At 56.6% G+C, this 25,651-nt stretch overlaps 10 protein-coding genes across 10 annotated transcripts in view; 7 read left to right on the top strand and 3 right to left on the bottom strand.

The window, feature by feature from the left end:
• Positions 1–223: 223 nt before the first annotated feature.
• VDAG_07050 (uncharacterized protein) lies at positions 224–785 on the top strand (the record flags this gene model as incomplete). Its single annotated transcript, XM_009655955.1, has 2 exons — positions 224–467; positions 529–785. 2 exons carry the CDS (start codon positions 224–226, stop codon positions 783–785), a joined length of 501 nt encoding a protein of 166 aa, XP_009654250.1.
• A 541-nt stretch (positions 786–1,326) lies between these two features.
• Positions 1,327–2,971, top strand: VDAG_07049 (anthranilate synthase component 1; the record flags this gene model as incomplete). The annotated part of the gene is made up of 2 exons (XM_009655954.1): positions 1,327–2,752; positions 2,832–2,971. 2 exons carry the CDS (start codon positions 1,327–1,329, stop codon positions 2,969–2,971), a joined length of 1,566 nt encoding a protein of 521 aa, XP_009654249.1.
• Positions 2,972–3,910: 939 nt separating this feature from the next.
• VDAG_07048 (uncharacterized protein) lies at positions 3,911–5,852 on the bottom strand. Its single transcript, XM_009655953.1, has 3 exons — positions 5,083–5,852; positions 4,848–5,020; positions 3,911–4,794 (listed from the first exon to the last, which is right to left on the bottom strand). Exons 1-3 carry the CDS (start codon positions 5,171–5,173, stop codon positions 4,315–4,317), a joined length of 744 nt encoding a protein of 247 aa, XP_009654248.1. The 5' UTR covers positions 5,174–5,852; the 3' UTR covers positions 3,911–4,314.
• Positions 5,853–6,888: 1,036 nt separating this feature from the next.
• VDAG_07047 (uncharacterized protein) lies at positions 6,889–8,157 on the top strand. The gene is made up of 3 exons (XM_009655952.1): positions 6,889–7,282; positions 7,365–7,444; positions 7,657–8,157. The coding sequence occupies exons 1-2, from the start codon at positions 7,029–7,031 to the stop codon at positions 7,369–7,371; spliced, it is 261 nt and encodes an 86-aa protein (XP_009654247.1). The 5' UTR covers positions 6,889–7,028; the 3' UTR covers positions 7,372–7,444; positions 7,657–8,157.
• Positions 7,533–9,124, bottom strand: VDAG_07046 (uncharacterized protein; the record flags this gene model as incomplete). Its single annotated transcript, XM_009655951.1, has 6 exons — positions 7,533–7,616; positions 7,767–8,425; positions 8,492–8,564; positions 8,697–8,772; positions 8,848–9,014; positions 9,095–9,124. The coding sequence occupies 6 exons, from the start codon at positions 9,122–9,124 to the stop codon at positions 7,533–7,535; spliced, it is 1,089 nt and encodes a 362-aa protein (XP_009654246.1).
• Positions 9,125–11,610: 2,486 nt separating this feature from the next.
• Positions 11,611–13,098, top strand: VDAG_07045 (uncharacterized protein; the record flags this gene model as incomplete). The annotated part of the gene is made up of 3 exons (XM_009655950.1): positions 11,611–11,772; positions 11,825–12,236; positions 12,287–13,098. 3 exons carry the CDS (start codon positions 11,611–11,613, stop codon positions 13,096–13,098), a joined length of 1,386 nt encoding a protein of 461 aa, XP_009654245.1.
• A 2,794-nt stretch (positions 13,099–15,892) lies between these two features.
• On the top strand, positions 15,893–17,811 carry VDAG_07044 (protein kinase domain-containing protein; the record flags this gene model as incomplete). The annotated part of the gene is made up of 2 exons (XM_009655949.1): positions 15,893–17,701; positions 17,803–17,811. The coding sequence occupies 2 exons, from the start codon at positions 15,893–15,895 to the stop codon at positions 17,809–17,811; spliced, it is 1,818 nt and encodes a 605-aa protein (XP_009654244.1).
• Positions 17,812–18,923: 1,112 nt separating this feature from the next.
• Positions 18,924–20,695, top strand: VDAG_07043 (myo-inositol transporter 1; the record flags this gene model as incomplete). The annotated part of the gene is made up of 2 exons (XM_009655948.1): positions 18,924–19,170; positions 19,233–20,695. The coding sequence occupies 2 exons, from the start codon at positions 18,924–18,926 to the stop codon at positions 20,693–20,695; spliced, it is 1,710 nt and encodes a 569-aa protein (XP_009654243.1).
• Positions 20,696–22,627: 1,932 nt separating this feature from the next.
• VDAG_07042 (polyamine transporter 1) lies at positions 22,628–25,156 on the top strand (the record flags this gene model as incomplete). Its single annotated transcript, XM_009655947.1, has 2 exons — positions 22,628–23,551; positions 23,644–25,156. Exons 1-2 carry the CDS (start codon positions 23,139–23,141, stop codon positions 25,154–25,156), a joined length of 1,926 nt encoding a protein of 641 aa, XP_009654242.1. The 5' UTR covers positions 22,628–23,138.
• Positions 25,157–25,441: 285 nt separating this feature from the next.
• VDAG_07041 (uncharacterized protein) overlaps positions 25,442–25,651 on the bottom strand; it is a gene marked incomplete at both ends in the record, with an annotated part of 1,624 nt that continues 1,414 nt past the window's right edge. Inside the window, one exon of the mRNA XM_009655946.1 lies at positions 25,442–25,463. Coding sequence (XP_009654241.1) covers positions 25,442–25,463 — 22 coding nt within the window. The remainder of the gene's footprint in view (positions 25,464–25,651) is intronic.

Below are 25,651 nucleotides of genomic sequence, written 5' to 3'. Positions count from 1 at the left end.
CCCTTCCATCATGGCTGCTGTCTACCTTCCCAAGCTCCCCTCTTCTGCAACAACAATCTCTGCGATACGATTCACGTCGACACTCCGAAGTATTCCATCTCTCTGCTCGACACGAATAAGAGCTATCTCGCAGTCGCTCATTCCTCTCCAACCTGTCCCTTCTCGATCCCGGCGGAACATCACCACGACCTCTTTCGCAGCCTTCCACGCAACACCCCGCACCATGGGCTCCGACGAAGACTACATGGCTTTCCTCGACAAGGCGAACGAGGACCCCTCTGCCGGTCGTGCCAAGCAGGCCAGCGCTCCCGGAGGCGGCGCCCAGCTCAAGGCGCAGGACAACGGCGTCGAGGTGCCTGAGGCGATCGCGGCACAGCTCAAGGGCGGGGACAAGATCTACGTGTCCGAGGCGGACGAGCCCTTCGAGGGCGTCGCGCTCAGCTGGAGCAAGGGGTTGCCTGACGAGGGTAGGTTCTGCTCTTTCGTCTATACGAACCGGACAATGAGAATGCTAATGCAAGAGTGCAGTACAATTCGCAGAGCTAGTAGAGCACCCAGAGCCGAAAGACGCGGAGGTTGAGATCCTGGATCCCTTCGACTGGGACTCTGAGGGCAACTACCAGGAGCTGATCGAGGCAGTGAGGGAGGCGAGCAAGGGGAACGATGTGAGGGTGTACAAGATTTCGCGAGGCGGGGCGAGGTTTGAGTACTGGGTCCTGACGGCGCTCGGCGAGGGCAAGGATGGCAGATTGGTCGGCGCCAAGGCACTGTCGGTCGAGTCTTAGACTAACAATGTTGGGGAGCGGTTGAAAGGTCGATGTCAAGTGTTACTAGCACAAAGTGATGGGTTCGTCGTGGATTTGTTCACACATGTTGTGCCTTGTCGCAAGACACAGTGATGGCGTCCGGCAGTGTGGTTTCATTTAGCATCACTTCTGGCTAGAAACTCGGAGGAGACGCAGGTTATCATGTACATGCAAGACAGTCCGTCCCCGTGGCTTTCTCCATCTTCCAAAACACCATACGTAAATCATCATCTCGACCAGTCTCTCGGTGTGGTCCCCACCCCCAGAAGGCCTTGGTGGTGGGCCCGGCAGCTGTCCCTCCGCTTATCGCCGTTATCGGGCAAATCGTCTAGCCACGACCCCTCCAACAACTGGCACGTCCGGAAATCTTTCAACGGCAGTAGACAGCGTCGTAATGAGTCAAAGGTTAACACCGCCTCATCTGCCGCGTACCCCTTAGAGCCTCCCCTCGAGGCCAGATCACCATGGCTGTTTCTGTAAAACCTCACCCTATGCTAATTGACCCCGAAACCCACTGACCATGTCTTCCCAGCGCGGTGTCATACCCTCACTCGAGACGGTGAGGAGCATCGTCGACGCTCCGGCACCATCCTCCGGCAAGAAGCCCAACCTCATTCCTGTCTACCGTCAGATCACCTCCGACCTCATTACCCCGTCAGCTGCCTACTTGAAGGTGTCGGCCCACAACCCCGACTCGGACTACTCATTTCTCTTCGAAAGCGCCGCCACTGAGCGTGTGGGTCGATACAGCTTCGTCGGTGCTGGGCCACGAAAGGTCCTCGCCACAGGTCCTGGCTTTGGTCCAGAATGCGATCCATTGCCAGCCCTCGAGGCTGAGCTTGCCCAGTATACTGTCGCCCATGTTCCAGGCTTGCAGCTTCCGCCTATGACCGGCGGTGCCATTGGGTATGCGTCATATGATCTCGTCCGATACTTTGAGCCCAAGACGGCGCGGACAATGAAGGATGTTCTCCAAATCCCCGAGAGCTTGTTCATGCTGTTCGACACGATTGTGGCTTTTGATCGCTTCTATGGCATCATCAAGGTCATCACATTTTTGCATGTTCCCGAAGATCCCACCCAAATCGAGGCCGTGTACGAAGCCGGCAAGAACACCATCGAGGAGCTCGTCGCGGTCCTCAACGCTCCCGATATTCCGCTTCCCGAGCAGGGCCCCATCAAACTGGGCCACGAATACACCTCCAACATTGGCCAGGCCGGCTACGAGGGCCACGTCCGCGCCCTCAAGAAGCATATCGTCAAGGGCGACATTATCCAGGCCGTGCCCTCCCATCGCCTCGCGCGCCCGACGTCACTGCACCCCTTCAACATATATCGCCACCTGCGCACCGTCAACCCGTCGCCCTACCTGTTCTACATCAACTGCCGCGACTTCCAGATCGTCGGCGCCTCGCCGGAGCTGCTCGTCAAGTCGGAGAACGGCCGCGTCATCACGCACCCCATCGCCGGCACCGTCAAGCGCGGGCGCACGCCCGAGGAGGACGAGCGCCTCGCCGACGAGCTGCGCAGCTCGCTCAAGGACCGCGCCGAGCACGTCATGCTCGTCGACCTCGCGCGCAACGACGTCAACCGCGTCGGCGACCCGCGCACCGTCAAGGTCGACCACCTCATGGTTGTCGAAAAGTTCAGCCACGTCCAGCACCTTGTCAGCCAGGTCTCGGGCGTGCTGCGCCCGGACCAGACCCGATTCGACGCCTTCCGCAGCATCTTCCCTGCCGGCACCGTCAGCGGCGCCCCCAAGGTGCGCGCCATGGAGCTCATTGCCGAGCTCGAGGGCGAGAAGCGCGGCGTCTACGCCGGCGCCGTTGGCTACTTTGGCTACGGCGGCCTTGACGACAAGGGCGACGACGTCGAGGGCGCCATGGACACGTGCATTGCGTTGAGGACCATGACGGTCAAGGACGGCGTGGCGTACCTGCAAGCCGGTGAGTCTACCTACTCTTCCCTTTCGCTTTTTCCCACCCCGAGGAAGTCACAACGGTATATGCTAACATGGCCGTTTAGGCGGCGGCATCGTCTTTGACTCAGACGAGACGGACGAGTGGATTGAGACGATGAACAAGCTCGGCGCGAATATCAACTGTGTCACTACAGCTGAGGAGCTATACTATGAGCAGCAGCAGGAGGAGGCTAGCAAGGCGTAGAATACCAAACTTTCGATTTACCTCCACGATAAGTTGACCAGATTGCATGCGCGGACGCGACAAGGAGGACGGAATTTCGCTTCCTAGGTGCTCCTACCACAGGGGGGGGGGGCGGGTGGCTCGGGTGGTTGGACCCACGCAGTTCGGAAAAGATTCTGCCTGCGGCCACCGCCCTCGGCACCACTATAAAGCCAGCTCGATTCTCGTCCTCCTTCTCTTCTTGACCTTCTTTTCCTTTCTTCATACTTACCTTGTTCAGTCGAGAGAAGATCATGAATTTCTCTCGGCAAAGAGGATGGCCTACATTGCACAACGTGGAGTCGGCCTCTTTCGATTGTCCTTCGGGGCCATCGTGGGCGGAATTTTTGATTTACAACCTTGTTTTCATTGCTACAGCTGCCTTGCGCGGCTTGGTGAAGAAGATGCTGCTCGGTCATAAGCTGGTCGGAGCTGGCATGGCGAGGGGGTCGATGGGGCCCGTTCGGCTACTTGCGCGTTGCCTTGAAAATCTTTAGATAGACCTGTCCTGGTGGTTTCAAAGTATCTTCATGATGAACGAAGGAATGGCATTATTTTCAATTGCCATGGCCACTTGATACGATGCGTGCTTGCCTGCCTCGGACGCGTGCTGTCAGCATCCCAGTGTTCTTTACGCATTTCTTGTAGCATATGTACGTCAACCACACCAGGGAAGCTGCGTCGTGACCACCACATATGTCCGCTTCAGGACGGCACAGCGCGCGCCGTACTGTCAGTGCTACCCACAGGACAACCTGAGTACCTTAATCGAATGGAGACCATGTTGCCGTGTGAATCTGGAAGACTGGTCAGTTGCTGACGACTTGCCAAAAGTCAGCACGCCATCAGCTCGCGGTCGTGAAGTGCGCCCCAATATCACGACGGCAGTCGTCGGTCATCACGGTAACTTGATCACAGCATGAGGTGTATAGACTCAATTACTCTATCGGCCTATCATCAGCCGCTGCCTCAGACAGCACGTCCGCAACCAGCGTCGGACACGAATCCCGTCTTCGCGCACCCATCAAGTCCCAGCCATAACGCGTAACAGTGGTGCCTCAGACACCTTGCTCATCGCACTCGTGCCAACTGCCTCGTGACACCAATACCGGAACGCCCACAAATCTCCCCGCCAGTATGTCCGCCACACGTCGTATGTACACAAACCCTCTAACGCCATAGTGAAAACAGAAACTCAATGACCAACCGCTCCTTTATCTAGGGTATCAGGACCGGGGTATCTACCGAAAAACACACCACACACCAAATAGAACCATGCAATAGGGACAGAAAGAAAAGGAATGGGGGCCCAACCATCAGTGGAGTTACATCCAGATGACGAAGATGAGCGAGACGATGGCTAATGCGCAAGCCATGCCGGCAAAGTGCTTGTTGCCGGGAGCAGAAGGAAGGAGTGTGGCTGTTGCGGAGAACAGGTCGCTCGTGGAGCGAATTCTAGGTGTTGTCGAGGCTGGTTGCTTCTCCTGCGTGGTGGCAATCTTCGGCGAGGACAGGTTGTTGTTTCGAGAGGGCACCTTTGCTTGGTTGGCATTGGCGTGCCTGCGTGCCGAGGCGCTGCGAGGTTGCTGGCGGCGAGCGAAGGGCTGAAGCTCGATATTACGAGGTGGCTTGCCGAGGAGGGCTTGGTCGTGTTTGGCGTCGCCCTTCAATCGTTGCGCCACCATCTCAGCAGGTGTTTCTCGGAGGGCGGGCATACTCAGGTATTTCGCATCGACTTCAGACAAGTGACCAAACATGACCTTCGCACAAGCATCCATCTGGGTCTGGTTACAAACCGGAGCGACCTAGAATGCCATGTCAGCAGGCGGCCGGGTATTCGTGATCAGGCAAAACTCACGTGGAGGTCATGGACCTGGAGAGTTTCGAAACCAGTCAAGATACAAGCAGTGGCATCCTTGGACAGTGACAGGAGCCCACCGCGTGAGGCGTCCCAGCCAGCATGGCAGGCTAGGACAGTCTTCGCGTCGAGCAGACCACCTTGGCATTGTTCAGATCCTACGAGCAATTCGTCTGATGAGGCTTGGGTTAGCACATGTCCAAGTGCAGGGTCGCGCAGAAGCAAAGGGACTGACTTGGAGGCAATTGGCAGGTGAGACCTGTGTCAACGGGTGCGAGGGCAGCCCCAGCGCCTAGCAGCGCCGAAGCGACTATAGAGTACCGCATGTTGTCTAGAGCATGAGGTGGTGTGTTCGAGCAGGTTCCGAAGCGAGTGTGACTGTCGCGCAGAGCTGACGTGCCGAGCGAGCAGGAACAGGAGCAGAAGCAGTGATCGTGAGGGTGATTGTAGTGGTAGCAAAGATTTGCGATTAAGCTCAGTCGTCAGGGTCAACCGATGGCGGGGGAGGGGATCCGGTCCAGAGCTCTGGCGCAGAGTGCCTCGCTCGTTCCTCCTGGTCTGGACAGCCTTGGGAATGTCTTTGCGCTGTCGAGTTGCCCCACGGTCCACGAGGTTCTGAGGAATGTTTCGCTGGGTGACCCCGTTCTTCCCCGGCCAACTGAAACGAGTGATGGGGTGCGGGTCAGGGTTGTTTTTTTGTTTTTTTTTTTGTCAAGGGCGAGATCCGAGACTGCCGTCGAGTCGGGCTGTCAGGTCAATTGAGTCGAGATTTCGCGGTGGGAGCTTGAGAGCCAAGCTTGAGCTGTCGAGATGTAGGCGGAGCAGAACTAACGATTGTATTCTGGGGAGAGCTTCAAGCCAGACGCAGCGGGGAGGAGGGAGCGTCTGCCTTGAGGGGGTCCCGCGGGATGTCTTTAAAAAAAGTGGCCTGGCCTTGCCTTGGAAGAAGGGTAGCCTTGGGACCTTGTGAGCCGATCCCGGTATGGTACTGGATGGAACTGGAGCGGCGAGCGAGTGATGAAGCGAGAGAGGGAGAGAGATAAAGTAACGCACTAGAAGGCTAGCAGCGAAACCCCATGGTCTGACTAGTAAAGCAGGCCGCGACCACAGTGGCGGGCAGAGTCAATCAAGAAAGATCTTGTTTTCGGGTGTCTTGGGTTTTTCTCTCTCTTTCTCTCTGGTCCTAGTCCTGGTCCTGGTCCTGGTCCTGGTCCTTGAAGGCCGGGCCCGTCATGTCCTGCAGTACTACGTTAGGTCGAGTCTTTGTCAAGGGGGAAGGTCGAGGGAAGGATGAAGCGTGAGTGGCTGCAAACGATTGAAGCTCCAGCGAAAAGATGGAGCATGGACGGAAACGCGTGGAGCAACGAGGGGCGCGCAGTGGACCGACGTTCGAGTCCAGGCGGAAGCTGCGAGCGTGGAGTGATCCTAGCGCGGGCCGATTGCAGGGATTTCTCCTCGTGTGAGGAAGGGGGGGGAGGTGGACCTGCACCTGCCATTGGCTGCACCTCCTGCAGAGGCACTTTGGCAACCATTCTACGTCATGTCGCGATACATCCTTGTCAATGGGCAAGATAAGCAATCTGCTACGGGAGGGAGGGACATGGGGGGAAACATGACGGCACAACTCATTCTGGGCTCCTCTGCCGCTCGACACGTCCGGTTCTTTTGACTCGAGCTGCAATCTGGCCATGGCTGACCGTCCATCACCTGTGCCGCGCCATTTGCAGTGCAACGCTAATCCGGCAACTCGATAAACGGACCTGCTTTTTACGATGCAGGACAAACAAGATGATCTTCGGCAGACGTGCAGCGCATGCAGTGCTGAGGACATCCCGCACTAGAGACCTCGTACCGGTACCTGTACAAGCACACAACCCGCCGCGCGGCGACCCCTCCTCCTACCCCCAAAGCTGGACGGTGATCCGAGGCAACCTATGGAACCCCGACCCTGATTTTCTCTGCTACTATTCGTCGCCGAACTACCACCCTTAGTCAAGTCAAGAGGTACATGTAGAGGGAGGGAGAAAAAAAGTCAATGGCCGATCTCGCGAAAACCGGTTGGATCTCTGGAACTTGATCCATGCTTCGATAGTCCGAGGATGTGACTGTCCGTATACTCTAGACGTCGCCATCAGATCCCTGTTCTGTAATTCGCTCGCTGCCTGGATTCGACCTTGACGCATGTATATGAATGTCAAAAGCTGCATGTTGAACAGGGTGCCTAGGCGGGTGTTCATCACCATGGGTACTCCACATGATGTTCAAGTTTCTGTCCAGCAACGCCTCAGCCAGGTCGTAGCGCTCTTGTTCGCAGTATATGTTGGCCATTTGTCTTTCCATGATAAGGGTTGGGGTGCCGCTCTCGCCAAACACATGCCGGGCCATCTCAATTGTGTGAGCCCCAAGCTTTTCAGCCTCGTCGATTCGGCCCTGTTGTACGTACATGGACACCAAATCATTTGTGATCGCTAGCGCCGCGTTACTCTGTTCGCCATGGCGCCTCTCTGATGTTTCCAGCAAATAGGCAAATGTCTCTTCGGCCTTGACAAGTTGTCCTGTCATCGTGTACAATATCCCTAGCACACGCAGAGACCACCGTATGTCGTCATGTTCTTTGTCTAATATTCTTTTGCGTAGACTGAGTGCCGTCCCGATCAATCTCAGGGCTCTTGAGGCCTTCCCGATTTAGAGCATGTACCATGCCATGTTGTGCATGAGTCTAGCTCGGTCAATCGAGGACTCTGAATCGGGAGCTTCCCGGTCCACGAGCTTTTGGAAATGAGGTAACAGCGCCTGACATCTTTCCCAGGTCCCAAGTTCTCCGTCGGGAAAGTTGATGGCTGCCAAGCGTATAAACTGTTTCCTCCACCGCTCCGGCTCGTCAAATTTTGCTAGCCATTCTTGTGTGCAGAACTGAACAAGGGCATGCATGTCGTACAAGCCCTTTGTGGTTGTGGGAGCGATGAGAGAATAGCCCATGAGAGCATCAAGGTCGCGTTGGAGTTGGACGTCGGAATTAGCTTCGGGCTGGTCAGGCAATTGATTGTCTTGCGAGGACCACTCTCGTTGACTTAAGTCATGCTTGCTTCTAGGAGAAAGGCCGAGGTAGCCCTGGAGAAGTTCTTCGAGGATGTTCTGGGAGTGAAAGAAGCTCATGAGCGACAGTAGTTCGGCTGACGACGGGCTCTCTTGACGAATCTGTTCAAAAGTGATCTGCCAGGTGACGACAATGGAGTTTGATGCGCTATCCAGTCTCCTCACGTCTCCAGAGTCCTTGCTTAAGAGATTCCCTTGCCACGCCTCGTTCTTCCGGAAATTCTGGATATACGACTGGATAGATACTCGAGGGGCTCGGCGGTTGATGTACGCGACCGCCTGGGTGACGGCAAGCGGGATCAACTCAAGGATCTGAATAAGTTTCTCTGCGGCGGTCTTTTCGTAAACGAAGGTCGCATTAGTGTGGACAAGCTGTAAACATTCGGCCTGGCCCATAGTTGGTATTTGAATGACAGAATGATGACCACCTGTCAGCTTTTCTGCGGCATTCATGCTTCGCGTCGTGACCAGGATTTTCCCATCTCCAGTCTTGGGTAAGTACGCTGCTAGAGGCTCATGCGTCTCGTGACTACTGTCTGAACTGGTACTCTGGGTGGTATCCGTAGCGAAGAATACGCCGACATCATCGGCGTTATCAAGGATCATGAGCCACTTTCCAGACTTCGGACCTGTGAGCCAGTCTCGGACAAGTGTAAGGATATTTACACCAGGCTCATAGCGTCGAGGAATCTCGAGTAGGTCCGCCAGGGGGCGGTAGGACTACTCTATTGACGCTCGTGTGCTGCCGTGTACCCAGAAGACGTTGGTAGCGGCATCAGAGATTGTCTCTCGGACACGATAAGCGAATTCGATGGCGATCTGGGACTTTCTGAGGCCTCTTAGTACGAGAAACAATGAAATACCAAGTCCCCCGTTGACGGCTCAATAGAAGAACGGGGCTTACCCAAAACCGCCCATGCCAACGAGGGATATACGTTGTCGAGAGCCTTTGTATTGGTCTTCCAATAATTGCATGAGGGTAGGCCGGTCGACGAACTCCGGATCGCGAGGGAACTGTATCGTGAAGCATGCTACGGGCAGATCAGGGCTAGGAGGTTTCTCAGGCGCCTTCTGTAAGGTATCTGCTCCATCAACCTCGTGTTTCTCTGTATGAGCCGAGTTTGGTCCATTTGTAGTGCATCCGTGATAACCCGCTGGTAGCGCTCAAAGTTCTGGACCATGGCATCGACGTCTTTCTTCTTGAATGGCCATTGGAGAGCTCGAGAGCCGATACGACGCATCCGCGATCCTGTGGCAGCGGGCTCTACTTTCGACTGCAGGGTGGAGAGATCGTTCTCACACTCGCCTAGAGTTCTTGCTACCTTTGCTAACGTGGGAAGTGAGCTGCTGGGTCCGGCTGGCGGGTTTCCGCTTGAAACGCGATCTTCTTCTAAAAGCTCGTTTGCAGCCTCCACCACGAAATGGAGTTTCTTGACATGACTTGACAGATGTTCGATCTCTTCTCGAGCACCAGTGACAGCGGTCGAATACTGGTAACATAATCTGGCAACCTGTGCAGACAGGTCAACCACGGCTATTACGTTAGCCGCGATACCAAGACCTTCCATGTCGAAGGACGCCAGCGTGGACGATCAAAGGCACGAAAAAAATAGAGAGACAGGGTCGATTCGCAAGAGCTGTGGATTCAGTGTCCAGGCGCTGTTTGCTGGGACCGATGTTTTCTGGCAGCCTTCAAAGAAGTGCTTGTGGCTATCAGAATGGTAAGACTGCTGATGTTGGGATCCTGGAGCCTTGTCTCGCCATGTGTCGAGCGGGGTAACGCGCGCGGTGCTGGCAGGAGCTGAAGTGTAGAAAGTGAAATCCGACAATCATAGGCTTGTCATGGTGATCAAGATGCAAGATGAATGCTGTATATTTGCCATTGGCTCGAGGCTGATGTACATCAACTTTGTGTGGCACAGAAAGTGAGAGACGGAGAAAACGACATGTCTGATTCAGGAGATCGACAACTTGCGGACAAACAGATACATGGCCAGCACATAGAGAGCGTCTAATAGCATAAGGATCTGGTCCCTAGGTGCTCAGTGGATGTGGGTTGAGAACGAGGAAAGCAAGCTGTGGTTGTGGCAGGTGGCAGGCAGAGGGGGCTTCCAGCATCGCAGCAGAAAAGGAAGGAGACGTGCCTCAATCTGGGTGTCCGTTCAAATGTGCGCACGCACGCAAAATGTCCCAAGCCTCATCGAAGAGAAAGAGCCCAGTTCACAAGCGGCGTACTGTTCAATGCCATTAGTTTGCCAGCGATGCAGACCTCGGCCGGGCTTAGCAGCGGGCAATATTGACGGCCAAACGGTTTCATGACGACGACAAGGGCTGGATGTGACATGCGAACAGACGCTCCGCCCCCATGACTACTTCTTGCCATTCAGCTCCCCCGATATATCGGATCCTCAAGTGCACCTAAGCTTACCTGCAACACCACCTGCACTGCATCTCATGTTAGGTAGTGGTTCCAAGACGTTGTAGCCTTGTAGGCATGTCGACGTTATTCGGAATGATCCACCACGAAGTTCCGACCAAATATACAGGAAACGCCACCGCTGCGTCAGCATGGTAATTATCAATTCCCCATCACGGCAAAAGGCTAACCTTTTAAAGCTGTTGATAATGTTCAAACATACACGCAAAGATCACTACCCTATTAGCAGCCGCTTCCCTTGGCCGGCGATGGGCAGGACGTCAGGGCATTTGCTCCCCCTGAAAACACCACCCAGAGCTTTATTTTTTTTTTTCAAAAACTTGAAAAAAAGCCCCGGGGAAACAAAGGGCGGGGGTTCTGTGCCCCCACTCAGAGAACACCTCACTGACCACAGGCTGCCAGGTGCGTCCCTGCTTCGAAACGAACTCTTTTCTTCTCTTGCGTTCGAGTTTGATGGTTTTCGGCAATCCCGTTGGTCAGGATTGCCTGTTGAGGCCTTTCCTTCCTTCGTGCGAGTTCCTGATCGCCAATCTCTGGCACAGGATCGCCAGTCCTTGTCTGGGGGAACCACCTTCGCACATGCCTCAGAGGGTGACGTCTCAATGGCTGGAGGCAGACTGTTTCTCACGAGTTGAACGGGGCTGAAGCACACCTGTGGGCTTCTTCGGTGAAGCGACTGTGGCGGTCAAAGTGTCCATCCGCTACTGCGCGTCATCCACTGTAACAGTTGATCTCTGTTCGCCGCTTGGCACTTTTTCTCGCGATCCATCCTCTTCTACGAAGCTGTCTTCAGCAGATCCATCAAGCCTCCCTCATGTCCAAGACCACTTCGCTCGCTCAACTTCTGCTTAGAGACCTCGGTGGCCCTGCTCGTCCACAAGACACTTGACGCCGTCGCCGACCAACTTGCTCGTGTCTGGGCCTTGAAGGACCCGGACCCGTCGGCGGCGGTGTGCCAGCCCTTCGGACGAAACTGACGCAGCGGCTTGAAGATGTGTCTACCTGTCGGTGCCTCGCGAGTGACGAGGCCTTCCCCCCGATCTATGTGGCAGCTGGACATGACTTAAACGACTCGCCGCCCGCCGTCTGGGTCAGGGGGCTGTTGTCTATCGTCATGTAGGCTGGCTGTCGTCGTGGAGGGTTCGTCGGCGAAGGTCATCTTTTGGCGTCACATAGCATCTGCTTTGATTTGTAGCGTGTGCTCTCTCTCAGAACCATTATACCCTTAACATGTCACTCAAGTTTTACAAGACACCAAAGGAAGATCATCCTTGGCGGTCGCCCGTTCAAGATGACACGTGCAGTCGCTACGCTGCGGCAGCCGCCAGGGCGAAGAAGTGGCTGCCTCCTACGTTACGCTTCGAACAAGTCGTCAGGAATCACACCATGCCGGTAGGCGCATGAGCCCCTCCTGCCTCATGGACGTCCTGCTAACTAGCAACAGCCCTGTTCTTTGAACGACTTTATAGATTACTTGGTCTATGTCGAACAGAACGCCGAGCCCCTGCAGTTTTTCCTCTGGTATTGCGGCTACGTCCAGAGCTGGATGGAGCTTGACGCCCATGAGCGTGCCCTCGTGCCTCGCTGGGATCCCGCCGACGCTGAGGCCCGCGCCGCTGCGAAGGCTGACGCCGACCGCAAGCGTAGAGGGCCCCGAGTCGCCATGTCAGGCCGCTACCGAAGGGTGCGCAACGCCAGCAAAGTCAGCAACATTCTCGAAATATTGGACGCCGACGGGGAGGAAAAGGAGGAGAAGGAGCTTTTGGGATCCGCGAGTCCCGCCTCCTCGAGGCCGTCCAGGAACTTTTCACGGCCATCGGCGCCCCCCGGCACCGTCGAGGCCTGGATATCACCTCGTGAGCTTCTCTGCCCGTACTCTCCTTGTCTAGCACACTGACATGTCTAGCCCACCAACCCTTCCGTGACGAGGTTACACAAATTCTAAACCACTACGTCGACCCTTCTGCCCCCCGCTCACTGGGCCTTACCCTTCGGGATCGCGCTGCCATCGCCGATGCAACCGCTCACACAACCCACCCGACCTCCCTACTCCCTGCTTTTGAAAAGGCCGACGCCATCCTCCGAGGCCACCTCCACCCAAACTTCATCCGCTCATCCATTGCCAACACAAACAGCCCAACGACCTACGTCCTGCGCGTGTCCGCTTGGCTCCTGTTGATGCTCGGCTTCAGCGCCGCAGCTGCACTAAACCTCTGCACCGCGCGGTTTGCGCTGAGCCGGTACTGGCGGATTGCGCCTTTCGCCTTGTGGGCACCCGGCTTCGCGATTCTTGTCGCCGCTGCCGACGGGTTGTCAATCTCACTGTACTTTGCTGGGAGGCGGCAGCTTCGTCCGTGGGAGGCACAACCCACACCGGCCGAGCTTGAGGACGCGAGCTGGCGCGGCCGCAGGGCGGCCCGGAGGGCCACCGCCGCGGCATCACCGGCGGGTGACGATCCACTGCGGAAGCCGAGCCTTCGGACCTTTGGTCCAGGTAACGGGTTCCGAAGCGAGTGGTGGGTGCGCGCCTATGCGAAGACGGGGCTTTGGTGGCGGATCTTTGAGACGACGAGACCCGTCGGCGAAGGGGAGGTCAGAGTTCTCCAGGACGGGGTAGTGATTACCGCGTTTATCTGGGCGTTTGTGCTCGCTGGAGGGTTAGCGGCGGGATCGGTCTTTGTGCCTGCTTTGGATCCGTGGACGATGAAGGTGATGTGATTGACTGCGGAGGCTATAGTAGTAATAATATGCCATAATGTTAAGTTTAGCAGCAGATCGTCGAGGCATCAACTGAGATCCCCACGTCACTTCTCCACCAAAGGGGCACTTGGAAACTTTACTTGATGCTCCGAACGGAGCCGCGATGCAAGGGATGAGTTATCTTCGCTAATAGAGGGGGTCATTAATCCCGAACTGCTGAAACGTGGAGCAGATGCGATTTCGAACAAATTCAAGTATAGAAATAGTGAATTGATAGCAATGTCTGTAGGATTCAGGCAGTTAGAACAGCCTTAGACTTCAGAGTCAGCCGCAGACGTCTTGAGAACCCTTGCGGATTGGGCCATCTGTCGTATCATGGAAGGTTTGCGAGACCGACTCAGTCACTCCACTCGGCTGAAACGAATAGTCTGCTCGATGATTCTCTGATCTTGTTATCGTGATGTATTGAGCACCTCGTACCTTGCACACAAAACATGAAGTTTCGGGGCACATCCACTTTGTGTGGTTCGGACAAGACAAACAGTGGAAGAGAGATGCGGCTCGCGTGGCACAGCGCTTTACGACGACAAAATCAACCAAGAGAGATATAATGCACAGACAACGCAAGGCTTGCTCAGGCAGACTTCGGATCCATGGTGTATCCATACACAGGGCCTGCAGCCAGACGGGCGCAGGTACTTTGCCTGAGTCGTCTGCGGTGCGAGCCGCCCAGTGGACTAGGTGAGTGCTCGGCCAGGCTCTTTTCAGCGCCCGCAGACACCGGAGGGGCGTGCAAAATTCGCTGGCACATGTATTTCGGGAGCTGAAAAGCCAAGGCCATGTGTGACCTATAGATATGCTGTTCGTCGCCAATTGCGGGCGCTGGATATGAATGACCAGGTTGGCGATGGTGGTGACCTCGGAATGACTTCACAACAAGGTCAACACCAAAGTGTCAGAAGCGTCTTTCGGAGTAGAAGTTTGGAATATGGAGAGAAGACGCCACATGGGATGCCTACAGGCCAAAAAGGCCGTCACGTGGGGCTGGGGGCTGGGGCTGGAACAGCTTCGACGCCGCCCTCATGAGACGAGACCAGTTCAAGTTCGTGTGCAGGCGTCTTGTTGCGTGTCGACAACCTCCGCGGCGACCTCGTGGGCACCTCGCAAGGCGTGCGTGTTGGTTGTGCTCCCAGGCTGTTCCGAGACGGGGGCCAGCGCGCGCTGCAGAAAATGGGTCGACAGCTCGCGTGCGCCGGCCATTGATGGGCCGCGGGTCAAATGAGGGTGGGACGCCGTGCGGGCGTCCGGGGATCATCCTGCGCGTGCCAGGCTGCCGGTTCCCACCACTTTGCGCGCCATCCAGGCTTGCCAGGCCATGTTGCGGGCGCTCTTCTGCATCGCTACGGCGTGTGATTTGTCCGTTGGTGAGTCCGGAGGGGAAATCGGTTCGCTGTTCTGAGGGGAATGCGGTCCTAGCCGATGCTGTGACTTTGTCTGCCTGGGTCCGGGGCCAGAGGACATGGCTCGACGGTTGGAACTCGTTGGCAGATGGCGCGGAAGAAGGGCATCTCCGGATCTGCCTCATGCCAGGTCAGTATACCAAGAAACTGATGTCAGAAACCTCAAATGCCGTGGGGGATCTGTGATGGCTTGGGTTGGGGGGTCGGATCAGGGACCCCACTATACCTAGGTACCCACGCAGTGCCGTCTGAATGGAAAAGAATAGATGTACTGTTGAAGTACTGAGGGGTGATATGGCAATAGGTTGGCTTCCTGGTGTCTTCAACCCCCGCGCTCCTCACGGCCAAAAACGAGGAGGAATCGAAAAAGCTTTGCGACACTAGCATTTGCCAAGAAGACCCAGCGAGCGGTCTCCCGCATGCCTTGACAGAAGGGGGGGGAAAGATGCCAGGGCAGGACGAGTCGGGCATGTCGCAGTGCGTCCATCCTTCGAAACCCACAGGGTACATAGCAGTACATGGACGTGACCGGGCACATGCTATGCCTGAACATGCAGGCAGGCAAAAGACGCACAATGCGGACAGAAAACACGCAGTAAACCGAAGCAGATGGGAAATTTGAATTGCCGAAAATCTTTTTGGAAGAAGACCCAACGAGACGGCTCGACGTGGCTTGCCAGACAAGGTGTGTTGCCTTTGGGAAGGAAGGTACATAGGTAGGTAGGGCAGGTACCTCGAGGCAAGCGCCTCCAGGTACCTTGCCGTGATGATGGTCGGGCAGGTGCAACGCAAGGTGGAGAGCAGGAACATCGGAAGCCAGCTCTTGCCGACCTCCACTAAATAGTCGAGTCTCACCTTATCTTGTCCCCCCACCAGGCCAATCAATCCCCCGAAGACCTTGCCAGCTACAGGTAGACGAGTCCTTCGCCCAGAGAGGATAAGGCCCGCCACCACCTCCTCGCATCTGGTCTGGTCTGGTGTCATGGTCATGTCCCTCCTCGCCGCAGCACCCTACAACGACTCACGAGATCCGCATATTCATCTCGGTCAACTCTCACTGCGACGACCTGCTGCTGCTGCTGCTGCTGCTGCTGCTGCTTCTGGAGACTCCCGACAGATTCAAGTCATCTTCTTCGAGTCGAACAGCAACTATACGTCTGTGTGTCTCTTCAAAACGCCTCCTCGCCCTACCAAGACTCTCATCTCACGCACGCCCCCTTGATTGCCTCACGACACCCAGGCACCTTTCGTCACAGAGGCGCACCACAAGTGCGCTGATATTTCCCCAGCCTCGAGCTGAAGCAACCTGCCCTCAGTGATGCAGGTCCCGCGACAGCCGCGGCAGCGTTAAGATGGTTCAATGGTGGGATCCCGCCAAAATCGAGGCCACTGTCACCCGGCAGTTTGTCTGTCAGCACCTCGCTGCGAGCGACGTTGAGCGTCTGGATCGCTCTCTGACCTTTGGGGGAGACCTGACTGACGGCACCTACTGGGAATGGATCGATACCAAGGCCAAATGCATCTTCCTCATACTTGTCGACCTGAAGATGGCCAGTCAGATCTTTGGCATCATTGACAACTCGTGGGATGACCACGACCTTCCGATATCGCAGGAGCAGGTCGACCAGCTCGCGCAGGCACCAAATCGCTCCGGCCGGGTTGACCGCAGGTTCTTCCAACGCCAATTCCATTACCTCATCAAACCGCTGCAAAGAGGAGACCACATTGTCTTTACGAATCATGAAGTTGTGCCGCTCGAGGTCATCGATCGACGAGCAGGCCTCGCTAGTAGTCACACCATTGACAAGGTTGTGTTGCCCAACTGCCCGGGCCAGGTCTTTTGCCGGCGCCGGATCCCTCTCGGCAATAGTCTCGGCAGCTTGACGCCGGTCGACTTTGAGGAAGCCGTGAACAGCATCAGGAGCATCCAAAACCAACATCTCGTGTCCTGCCACGCATCATACACACATAGCGGAGCCGGTTACGTTCTCTTCACACCCGCCACTGACACAACGTTGAAGTCGTTTCTTGGCAATACACCTTCCATCTTCAAAAACCAGTCCAAGAAGGACCGCAGGCAACTTGTCATGAACTGGATACTATGCCTCGTTGACACGTTGGCGTATATTCATGGCCGGGGACTCTCACATGGCAACATTAAGCTGTCAACCATCCTCTTCACCAGCCAACTTGACATCTTTTACTCTGACTTCACACGGCTCCATGCTGAGGCACTGTCAGGACAGGCGGACAAGAGCGCCTTCGACCGCGAGTCGTACGACTATGCGGCCCCGGAACAGTGGTTTCGCCCGACCACTGGGCCAACGAGTCCCGGCGGGCGCAAGGCGACCTTGTCCATGTCGGTCTCGCCAGAGTCGCATACGAGTTTCTCCATATCTCGCAGTGATAACCCGAATAACCCCAACTCGATGCTTCAATCTCCAAATCCATACCTGAATCCGCAAGCAGCCGACATCTTCTCACTCGGATGTGTTCTGCTCGAGATGGTAAGTTTCATTCTGAAAAAGAGCACCAAATCTTTCGCGACGCACCGGGCATCGAAGAACAAGACAGCAGGCCGTGGGGGTGCAGTTCCGGACTCATCTTTCCATAAAAACCTCGGCCAAGTGGAATCTTGGATGACGATACTTGCCAAAGAAGCGTCTAAGAAAACGTCTGAGAGTGACGGCGCCGCGGTCCTCCGCGGCGTGGTGCCCATGCTGCACATTATCGCCTGTATGCTCTCGGCGAATCCCATCGATCGTCCACCGGCGGACGAAATCCAGCATCGGGTTTACCAGATTCTGACACAGAACGCCGGCATCACTGAGCCGCACTGCGTCCATCGCTATGGCGGTTGGGATCTCGGATTCAACCACTTGCGCATTTCGTCGCCGACACCAGGGTTTGAAGGAGGATTGATGCCGCATCGTCAAAACACATCAGCCTCGCGGTCCAGTCGAGACAGCGAGAGCTTCAGCGGGCGACGACTAGGCCACTCCCGGACCAACAGCAGCGGCGCCCTGTCGGAAAACAGCCAGGCCAGCAGCTCAGCAAGCAGCGATAGGGGAGGCCAGGAAACCGAGCTCGGGTCGAGCGCGGGCTCCATGTCCGTGTCGGGGTCTGGATTCGCCGCGTTGAGGAATATCCGCGTGCCTCAGGTGAGGTCACCCGGGAAATGGCAAACTTCGCCAACGGCGGGGTCGCCGTCAATGTACACAGGGCAGGGCGGGCAGGCGTCGGTGTACTGACTGGTAATCAGGAGGAGTGACGATGACGATCATGACTGTCGCCTGTGACGCTGGGACGAAACTTTCCATGTGTATGATGAGACTGGGTCATCTGGCGCAATAATGTATGGGCAGCAAGGCGTTACATTCTCTCGATGAAGGCATGCACTATGGCATTGCGAGGGAGATGATGGTTTCGGTAGGATATCTAAACTTTCGACGAGCGTTTTGCACCAAGGGCGGCACTATTTAAAGACTTCCCACAATGCACTGTGATCAGCTCGGGAGAGACGCTGCTCTTCTGTGACCTGTTTGCAGCACCCTGTCATGTTTGACCTTGGGATCATGTCCATGGGATGGCACGATTCGCAGCAATTGTTACGTGACGGCGATGCATCGAATGGGGAGGTTTCCCATGACAAACGGAAAACCAATGAGCTGCACGTAGAAGTCTAAATGCGGCGTTGTGCATCGAGGTAGGCACACAAGGTTTGCCAAATGCCTGTATGCCTCGCAGACCCGACCCCAGGTTGTTCCCCGGATAGACTCCCCGTCGTGCGCACAGCCGCCTCCACGTTGGGAGACTTCAAATGCGGTCAAGCGACTGTGGCCCAGTGGCTTTGGGAGTGGAAATGTCGAGGGCGTCTGCAAGGAAAGCCACATGCCCAATTCATCAAAGTCATCTGGCGGTCATGAAGCCCCGATGCAGCACAAAAGGGGGATACGATTCACGGAGATGAGCTGAGATTGGCTAGGTTGCTTTCTCGACGACTGGTGAGTCTTGTGTCTTGATAATTCCCAGCGATAGTCGTCCACAACGTTTATCGTTTGATGGTTGATGGTCCGTGTGTTGACAGGTACATGCACCGACGCCGAACTTTTGGTGGTCCGTCAAGTACATGTCATCACATCACCAAGGGGGGAACAGAGCCGCGGACCCACACGGGTTTCTCGGAGGAGGCGCTTCCACGTACATCATTCTTGCCCTGTGCACTCCCAGGCTCGAGATTACCAGCTCCTTTCCAACAACAAACCTAAGTTGTCCCATCTTCCGATTCCTCCCTCTTCTGAGCCCTCTCAGGTGTCGCAATCTGCCACGGAGACGAAGTGCTCGATGATTGCCTAATCACCCCTCGATTGCGCGCTCCTCAGCATGCCTCACTCGTCGCAAGCTCCGCTCATCTCGGACCGGCAGGACCGGGAGCGGGACGACAGACGACATGACGACGATGAAGAGCTACTCCGCCGGGATGACTACTACGATGATGGCGATGCCGACGCCGATGCCGACGCCGACCAGCATACCCTTCCCCCGCCGATAAAGACCACAGGCGTGCAGGCCAGCCTGTTCATCTGGCTGCTGACGTTTGCCGCCGGCATCAGCGGCCTGCTTTTTGGCTGTACGTTGCTGTGCCTGCCCCTTGTCGAGATGTGCTTCGTGCGTGCTAATTACCTGGCCAAGACGACACGGGCGTCATCTCAGCAACTCTCGTCTCCATCGACAGCTCCCTCTCGAACCGCGAGCTCACATCCTTCGACAAATCCATCATCACGTCAAGCACGGCCCTATTCGCCCTTATCGTCTCCCCTTTCTCCTCCGTCGTAGCCGACGCCCTCGGTCGCCGCCGCGTCATTCTCCTCGCCGACTTTCTCTTCGTCCTCGGCGCCCTCCTCCAAGCTGGCGCTCACACGGTCACCTTCATGGTCTTTGGCCGCGCCGTCGTTGGTGCGGCTGTCGGCGCGGCGAGCTTCGTCGTGCCGCTCTACATTGCCGAGATCGCCCCTGCCACCCACCGCGGCCGCCTCGTCACGACCAACGTCCTCTTCATCACCCTCGGCCAGGTCGTCGCCTACATCGTCGGATGGGGGTTCTCCGTCTACGGCGATAAAGACACTGCCTGGCGCTGGATGGTCGGACTAGGTGCCGTGCCCGCGGCGGTGCAGATGGCTGTTGTCATGTACATGCCCGAGACGCCACGCTGGCTCGTCATGGTCGGGCGTTCGGCGCTCGCGAAGCGTGTTGTGCACCGGGTTGCCGGCGGCCGACCCTCTGCCATGCGTGACGCAGAGGCCGTGGTGCAAGAAATTGAGATTGAGATCCGTTCTGAGCGGGAGGTCATGCGCCGCGAGGGCTCGCCGCGTCTCGAGTGGTGGGGTGGATGGCAGGAGCTGCTGACCGTCGGACGCAACAGGCGGGCACTTGCCATTGCTTGCCTGCTGCAGGGCCTGCAGCAGCTGTGCGGCTTCAACTCCCTCATGTACTTTTCAGCGACCATCTTCCGGCTCGTCGGCTTCCATACGCCGACGTTGACGGCTCTCAGCGTGGCCGTGACGAACTTTGTCTTCACCGTGGCGGCATTGCTCCTCATTGACAAGATTGGCAGACGTCGCATCATGCTCTACTCGCTGCCGTTCATGATTGCGGGTCTGCTGCTCGCGGCGTACGGCTTCTCGTTCCTCGACCTGGCTCCGTCGACGTCGACATCGACCGCGGGCGATGCACCCCCACCGGACGCAGGCGACCCCGGCAGCACCCCTTCCGTACCCGGCGGAGGCGAGGACGAGGGCGCCTCGACGTCCCACGGCGCAGCTCTCATGATCCTCGTCAGCATCATGATATATGTAGCCGCCTACGCCATTGGCCTCGGCAACGTGCCCTGGATGCAGAGCGAGCTCTTTCCGCTGGCCGTGCGGTCCATCGGCAGCGGTGTCGCGACGTCGACCAACTGGGCGGCCAATTTCGTCGTCGGCTTAACATTTTTGCCGCTCATGGACATTCTGACGCCGCCATGGACTTTCACGCTCTACGCCCTACTTTGCACCATAGGCTATGCCCTTGTCTGGCGTATATATCCCGAGACGGCAGGGTTGAGTCTTGAAGAGGCGACGGGGCTGTTGGATAATGGATGGGGAGTACGCAGGTGATGGGTTTTTTGGGTGTAATAATCACGACTCCATGAATTATACGTTATTTGAGCATGTATATGCTCGAGTTTGGGTTTGAAAGCTGTACTCCGTATTGTGATGATGATTGACTCGTGGCCATGAATTCTGGACGTGAATCAGTGTGTATTGTTTTCGTACCAGTAGAACCGGGCCGCCATTGTGACGACTATAGAGAACCGCGCATATAGCCAAACCCATGGAACGGTGCGGCCCATGGCGGCTGTTGACGGCCATCGACTCGCCAGCCAAAATAAATAAATAAAAATCCCCTGATTCCTCACAAATGCGACGTCGTAGACAAGCGGTGGTCTGAGCGGGACGGTTGAGTTTCTGTCCGACCGATTCGGAATGGGCGTCACATCGTGCCATCAGAGTTTTGGACGTTTCGATCATTCCCTACCTAATCAGAGTTTCAAGCTGCAGGACGGCATTCCCCTGCCACCAGCCGACTGACGTCAACGAAGCCCGCTGTGAAGGCGCGAGTCGTGACACGCCAGAACCCTGCTGTCAGCTGATGGACGACCGGGGACTTCAACGTCACGATTCATCCATCTGTGGTTTCTGATTGGATTTTGCCCCGTCGCCGGCCGCAGTATTTTTTTTTTTTTGGGGCAGAAAATTCATTGTGAGCTTGGTTTTGGAGATCGGTACGGGCTTGGAAATTTCTCGTTCGGTTCTTCGTACTCCCTGCTGCCGCCCACTTGCCGATTTGAGCCCCGGGAGGTGAAGACGCGGCAACCGTCGGCCTCTGGTGGAGTGAAGGAGATGGGAGGGGAAGATATAGTGTTCCAGACCTTTGTGTGCATGTCCGAGTTCCCTGGGGCTGGGATGCAATGCCCACTGAGAAAAGACGCTTCCATTGTTCGACTGGAGCGGCAGGCTAGGGCTGCAGATTGCAACATGCGCCATGTGGCACCACCCGCGACTTGGCTTTCTTTCCTCCTCTGCCTCAGGACCCTCACTGCCCTTGTCTTCATATCTTCAGCCGGGCTGGAGTACCGAAGATGGTACTTGGGTAGGTATCTAACGTGCATGGGTGAAGCTGACGTCACCAGGCTCGGCCGAGTTTTCGTGCATGTTGCTTACTGAGAATGTGAACATGGGCCAGACGAACATGCGCGTCCATGGGCAAGGGCGCGCGGCAGATTCGTCGGGACGGGAGATCGGAAGGGCAACGGGGGCGCGAAGGGGCGAAAGGGCGACGTCCGAGGGATCTGCAGAATGGGATTCGGTGTTTGTGACAGGGCGACGGCCGATCGAACAGTGAGCGCAGTGCCGGCCTGAGTTGGCAGCGTGGCACAGCAGCACAGCAAAGCACAGCACCGAAAGTGCACTGTAAAAGAACCACTTTGCAGGGGAGGGAGGGGATCCACAGCAACGGGGAGGGCAGAGAAAACACGAGTCGGCAAGGCCGGGCGGTGCCGAGGCAGTGGACAGCACGCAGGGTGCCCCCGCCCGGACCCCTCGTGTTGGCCAATGGACGATCGAGAAGAGATCTGCCTTGGGTAGCGGCCGCGTGCGGCAGTCGCAGTGCAGGCGCGCGGAATGCACAATGGACTCCACTCTTGGTTTTGCCTGTGTACCTACAGGCCTACAGGAAGCATTCCTTTCGTCGTCCGTTTCCTGCCGTTGCCGTGTTTCCCGGGAGAGAAAAGATTTTTAGATTATACCCCTGCGGCGTTGGGCTGTTTTCGTACTGAGTGGCCCTGATTTGCGTCCAGATGGAACGATATGGGCCCTTGTTTACACAGATTGGGGTGATGACCATGACATGGTTCGAAGGAACAGTTCCAGTCGGCATCATGTTAAGAACGCCGCGCCCAAGGGTATAAGCTCCCCAAGGCCAAGGGGATGGACGAAAGGCGGATTTAGGGACATGCTTACTTAGCTTCTCTGCTATCTCCATCAGCTGCCTTTCTATTTCATAAGGTACTTCGTACTGCATTCTGGTCATCCAATTGGAAAGAGAAAAAAGGCCCTCTTACTCACCCCGCGAAAAAGTCGGCATCGTGCAGAGGCAGTTGCAGTCGCGCATCGCCGGGGCCCTGACGTAATTGGGCGCTCAACACATCCAGCACCAGAGAAGCTAGAAGCTAGCTCCGAGGCCTGCCCTCGCGACTCGTATGAGCTCGATACCACCACACCCGCTACCTATCCTCTTTCTCTGCTCTACCTTGCCTTGCCTCGTTCGCCCGGCTAGGACCGAAACCTAATAACCCTTCCATCGCCCCATCGATCATTGCCGATTTTCTGGCCCCTCCTCCCCTCTCCTCTTACTACCACATCGAGTGTCTTCGTCGCGAGATCATACCCACGCCAACGATTCCCATTGACCTCCATAGCACTACCTAGCCTGACTGGCTTCACGCTCTTCACCCCCCGAACACTCCCTCTCCCTTTCGCCTCCACGAGCTACACCAACATGGATGAGGTAGATCGCGAGCTCAGCAACGCCGCTCGAGCAGCGTCGCCGGGCCGCTACCAGTCTCGCGGTAGCCACGAGATTGAGCGCGTCCTTTCTGCTTCCACCACTTCGAGCACATCCACCTCTTCCTCCGGCGAACCCTACCGCCGCAACACGGGCATCAGCCGCGTGTCAACTCAGAATGACCTCGAGCGCCACCCCACGGCGCTCAGCCGCATCGCCACCCAGCGCAGCCAACACAGCAACACTGTCGGACGGAGCATCAAGAGCAGAGAATCGAGGAAACCTCTTCCCAACTTTGGCGCCGGAAAGCCCTATCCGCCTCACCTACCCGACCAGGAGGAGTATGTCGTCGAGTTTGACGGGCCCAGCGACCCGCTGCATGCCCAGAACTGGCCCATGAAGAAGAAGTGAGTCTCAGATGCTTTTTTGTCTTGGATCTGGTGTGACCCAAGATTTTTTTTTTTTTTTTTTTGGTCTCGTCGCTGACACGCGTTTCCAGGATGATCACAGCCGTCATGCTGGCTTACACGACATTAACATCCGCCTTTGGCTCGAGTATCTTCTCCGCCGCCACGGCGCCCATCAGCGTCCAGTACAACGTCTCCAACGAGGTCGGCATCTTGGGCGTCTCCTTCTACGTTCTCGGCTTTGCGACAGGTCCCACGCTCTGGGCGCCCCTCTCTGAGCTGAAGGGTCGTCGTCTACCGCTGGTCCTCTCCATGTTCGGCTTTTCTCTCTTCTCCATCGCTGCAGCTACAGGCAAGGATATCCAGACGATTCTCATCTGCCGTTTCTTCAGCGGTTTCTTCGGCGCCTGCCCCCTGGCCGTCGTCGCCGCCGTCTTCTCCGACATGTTCGACAACCGCACCCGTGGTGTCGCCGTCACAGTCTTCTCCATGGCCGTCTTCACCGGCCCTCTCCTCGCCCCCTTTGTCGGCGGCTTTATTGTCGAGTCGTACCTCGGCTGGCGCTGGACCCAATATCTCATCTCCATCATGGGCTTCTTCGCCTTCTTCCTCGACCTGTTCTTCCTCGAGGAAACGTATCCGCCCGTCATCCTCGTGAGCAAGGCCTCCGAGTTGCGCCGTCGCACCCGAAACTGGGGCATCCACGCCAAGCAGGAGGAAATCGAGGTCGACCTGCGGGAGCTCATCACCAAGAACTTCACTCGTCCCATGCGCCTGCTGTTCTTCGAGCCCATTGTCACCCTCTTGTCCATCTACATGGCTTTCATCTACGGTATTCTGTACCTCTTCCTGACCGCCTACCCCTTTGTGTTCCGCGGCGTTCACGGCTTTAACGCAGGCGAGTCCGGCCTCGCCTTCTTCGGTATGGTCACTGGTCAGCTCATTGCCGGTACCGTCGTGCTCCTCCAGCAGCCCTGGTACCTGCGCAAGCTCAAGGCCAACAATGGCGTGCCTGTGCCCGAGTGGCGTCTGCCGTCCGTCATTGTCGGTGGTGTCTTCTTCGCCGCCGGCATCTTCTGGTTCGGCTGGTCCGGCTACCGTCGCGACATCCACTGGATCGTGCCAGCCCTCAGCGGTCTCTTCACCGGTTTTGGTCTCATGTCGATCTTCCTGCAGTCGCTCAACTACCTCGTCGACTCATACCTCATGTTCGCCGCGTCGGCCATTGCCGGCAACACCTTCCTGCGATCGCTCTGCGGCGCCGGCTTTCCCCTGTTCGCGACGCAGATGTTCGAGGGCATGGGCATAGAGTGGGCCTCGACGCTGCTGGGCTGCATCGCCGCCGCGCTCGCTCCCATTCCCCTCATCTTCTGGCTCTACGGCCACAAGATCCGCGCCAAGAGCGCCTACGCACCGACCTTCCAGGCCCAGGCCGAGGAGCCGGTCGAGCCCGAAGACTTGCCAGGTGCCGTGCCGACGCAGTCGCAGACGGCTGTCAACGGAGCCAACGGCGTCAACGGACACCACGAGGAGGAGAAGCAGGAGGATCTCGCGGCGAGGGCGAACGCGCCAGCGACGAATGGCGACAGGAGCAATGCTGTTTGAGGGTTCTCGAGAGAGGACAGGTTTGGAAAGACGGTGAGGTAAAAAAATATTAGTAATAACAACAGGAAGAGTCACAAAATGGTCGTCTGCTGTTGTCCCGACAAAATGGGTGGTTGCAAGCGTTTGGCTTTCTGTTCGGATTAATTCTACTACCAATCATACGTACTTGTGCTCAAAATGTTGTGTCTGGTGGCTCAAGTGTTGTGGAAAGAGGAAAACGAAGCAGCCATTGGTGATCAGTCAAATTTGTCTCATGATGTACAAAAATTTGCATTACAGAAAAATCTAGCGCAGACATGTCCCTTCCCTGACTTTTCGTCATGATATGTATGTATATCTATGTATGCTGTGATATGTGTCCCGGCGCCGCGGCCATTCGTTCCCATGCTACTCGGTCTACAAATACCCTCCTCGGGGCGCCGAGAGGAACGAGGCCAAGGCGGGGGCTAGGCCGGCAAGTCGGTTTTATCGAAGGTCGGGCGGAGTCGAAGAGAA

The sequence above is a fragment of the Verticillium dahliae genome, genomic scaffold (assembly GCF_000150675.1).
Source record: "Verticillium dahliae VdLs.17 supercont1.15 genomic scaffold, whole genome shotgun sequence".
Lineage (NCBI taxonomy): Eukaryota > Fungi > Ascomycota > Sordariomycetes > Glomerellales > Plectosphaerellaceae > Verticillium > Verticillium dahliae.
This window is presented reverse-complemented; position numbering and strand designations above follow the sequence as displayed.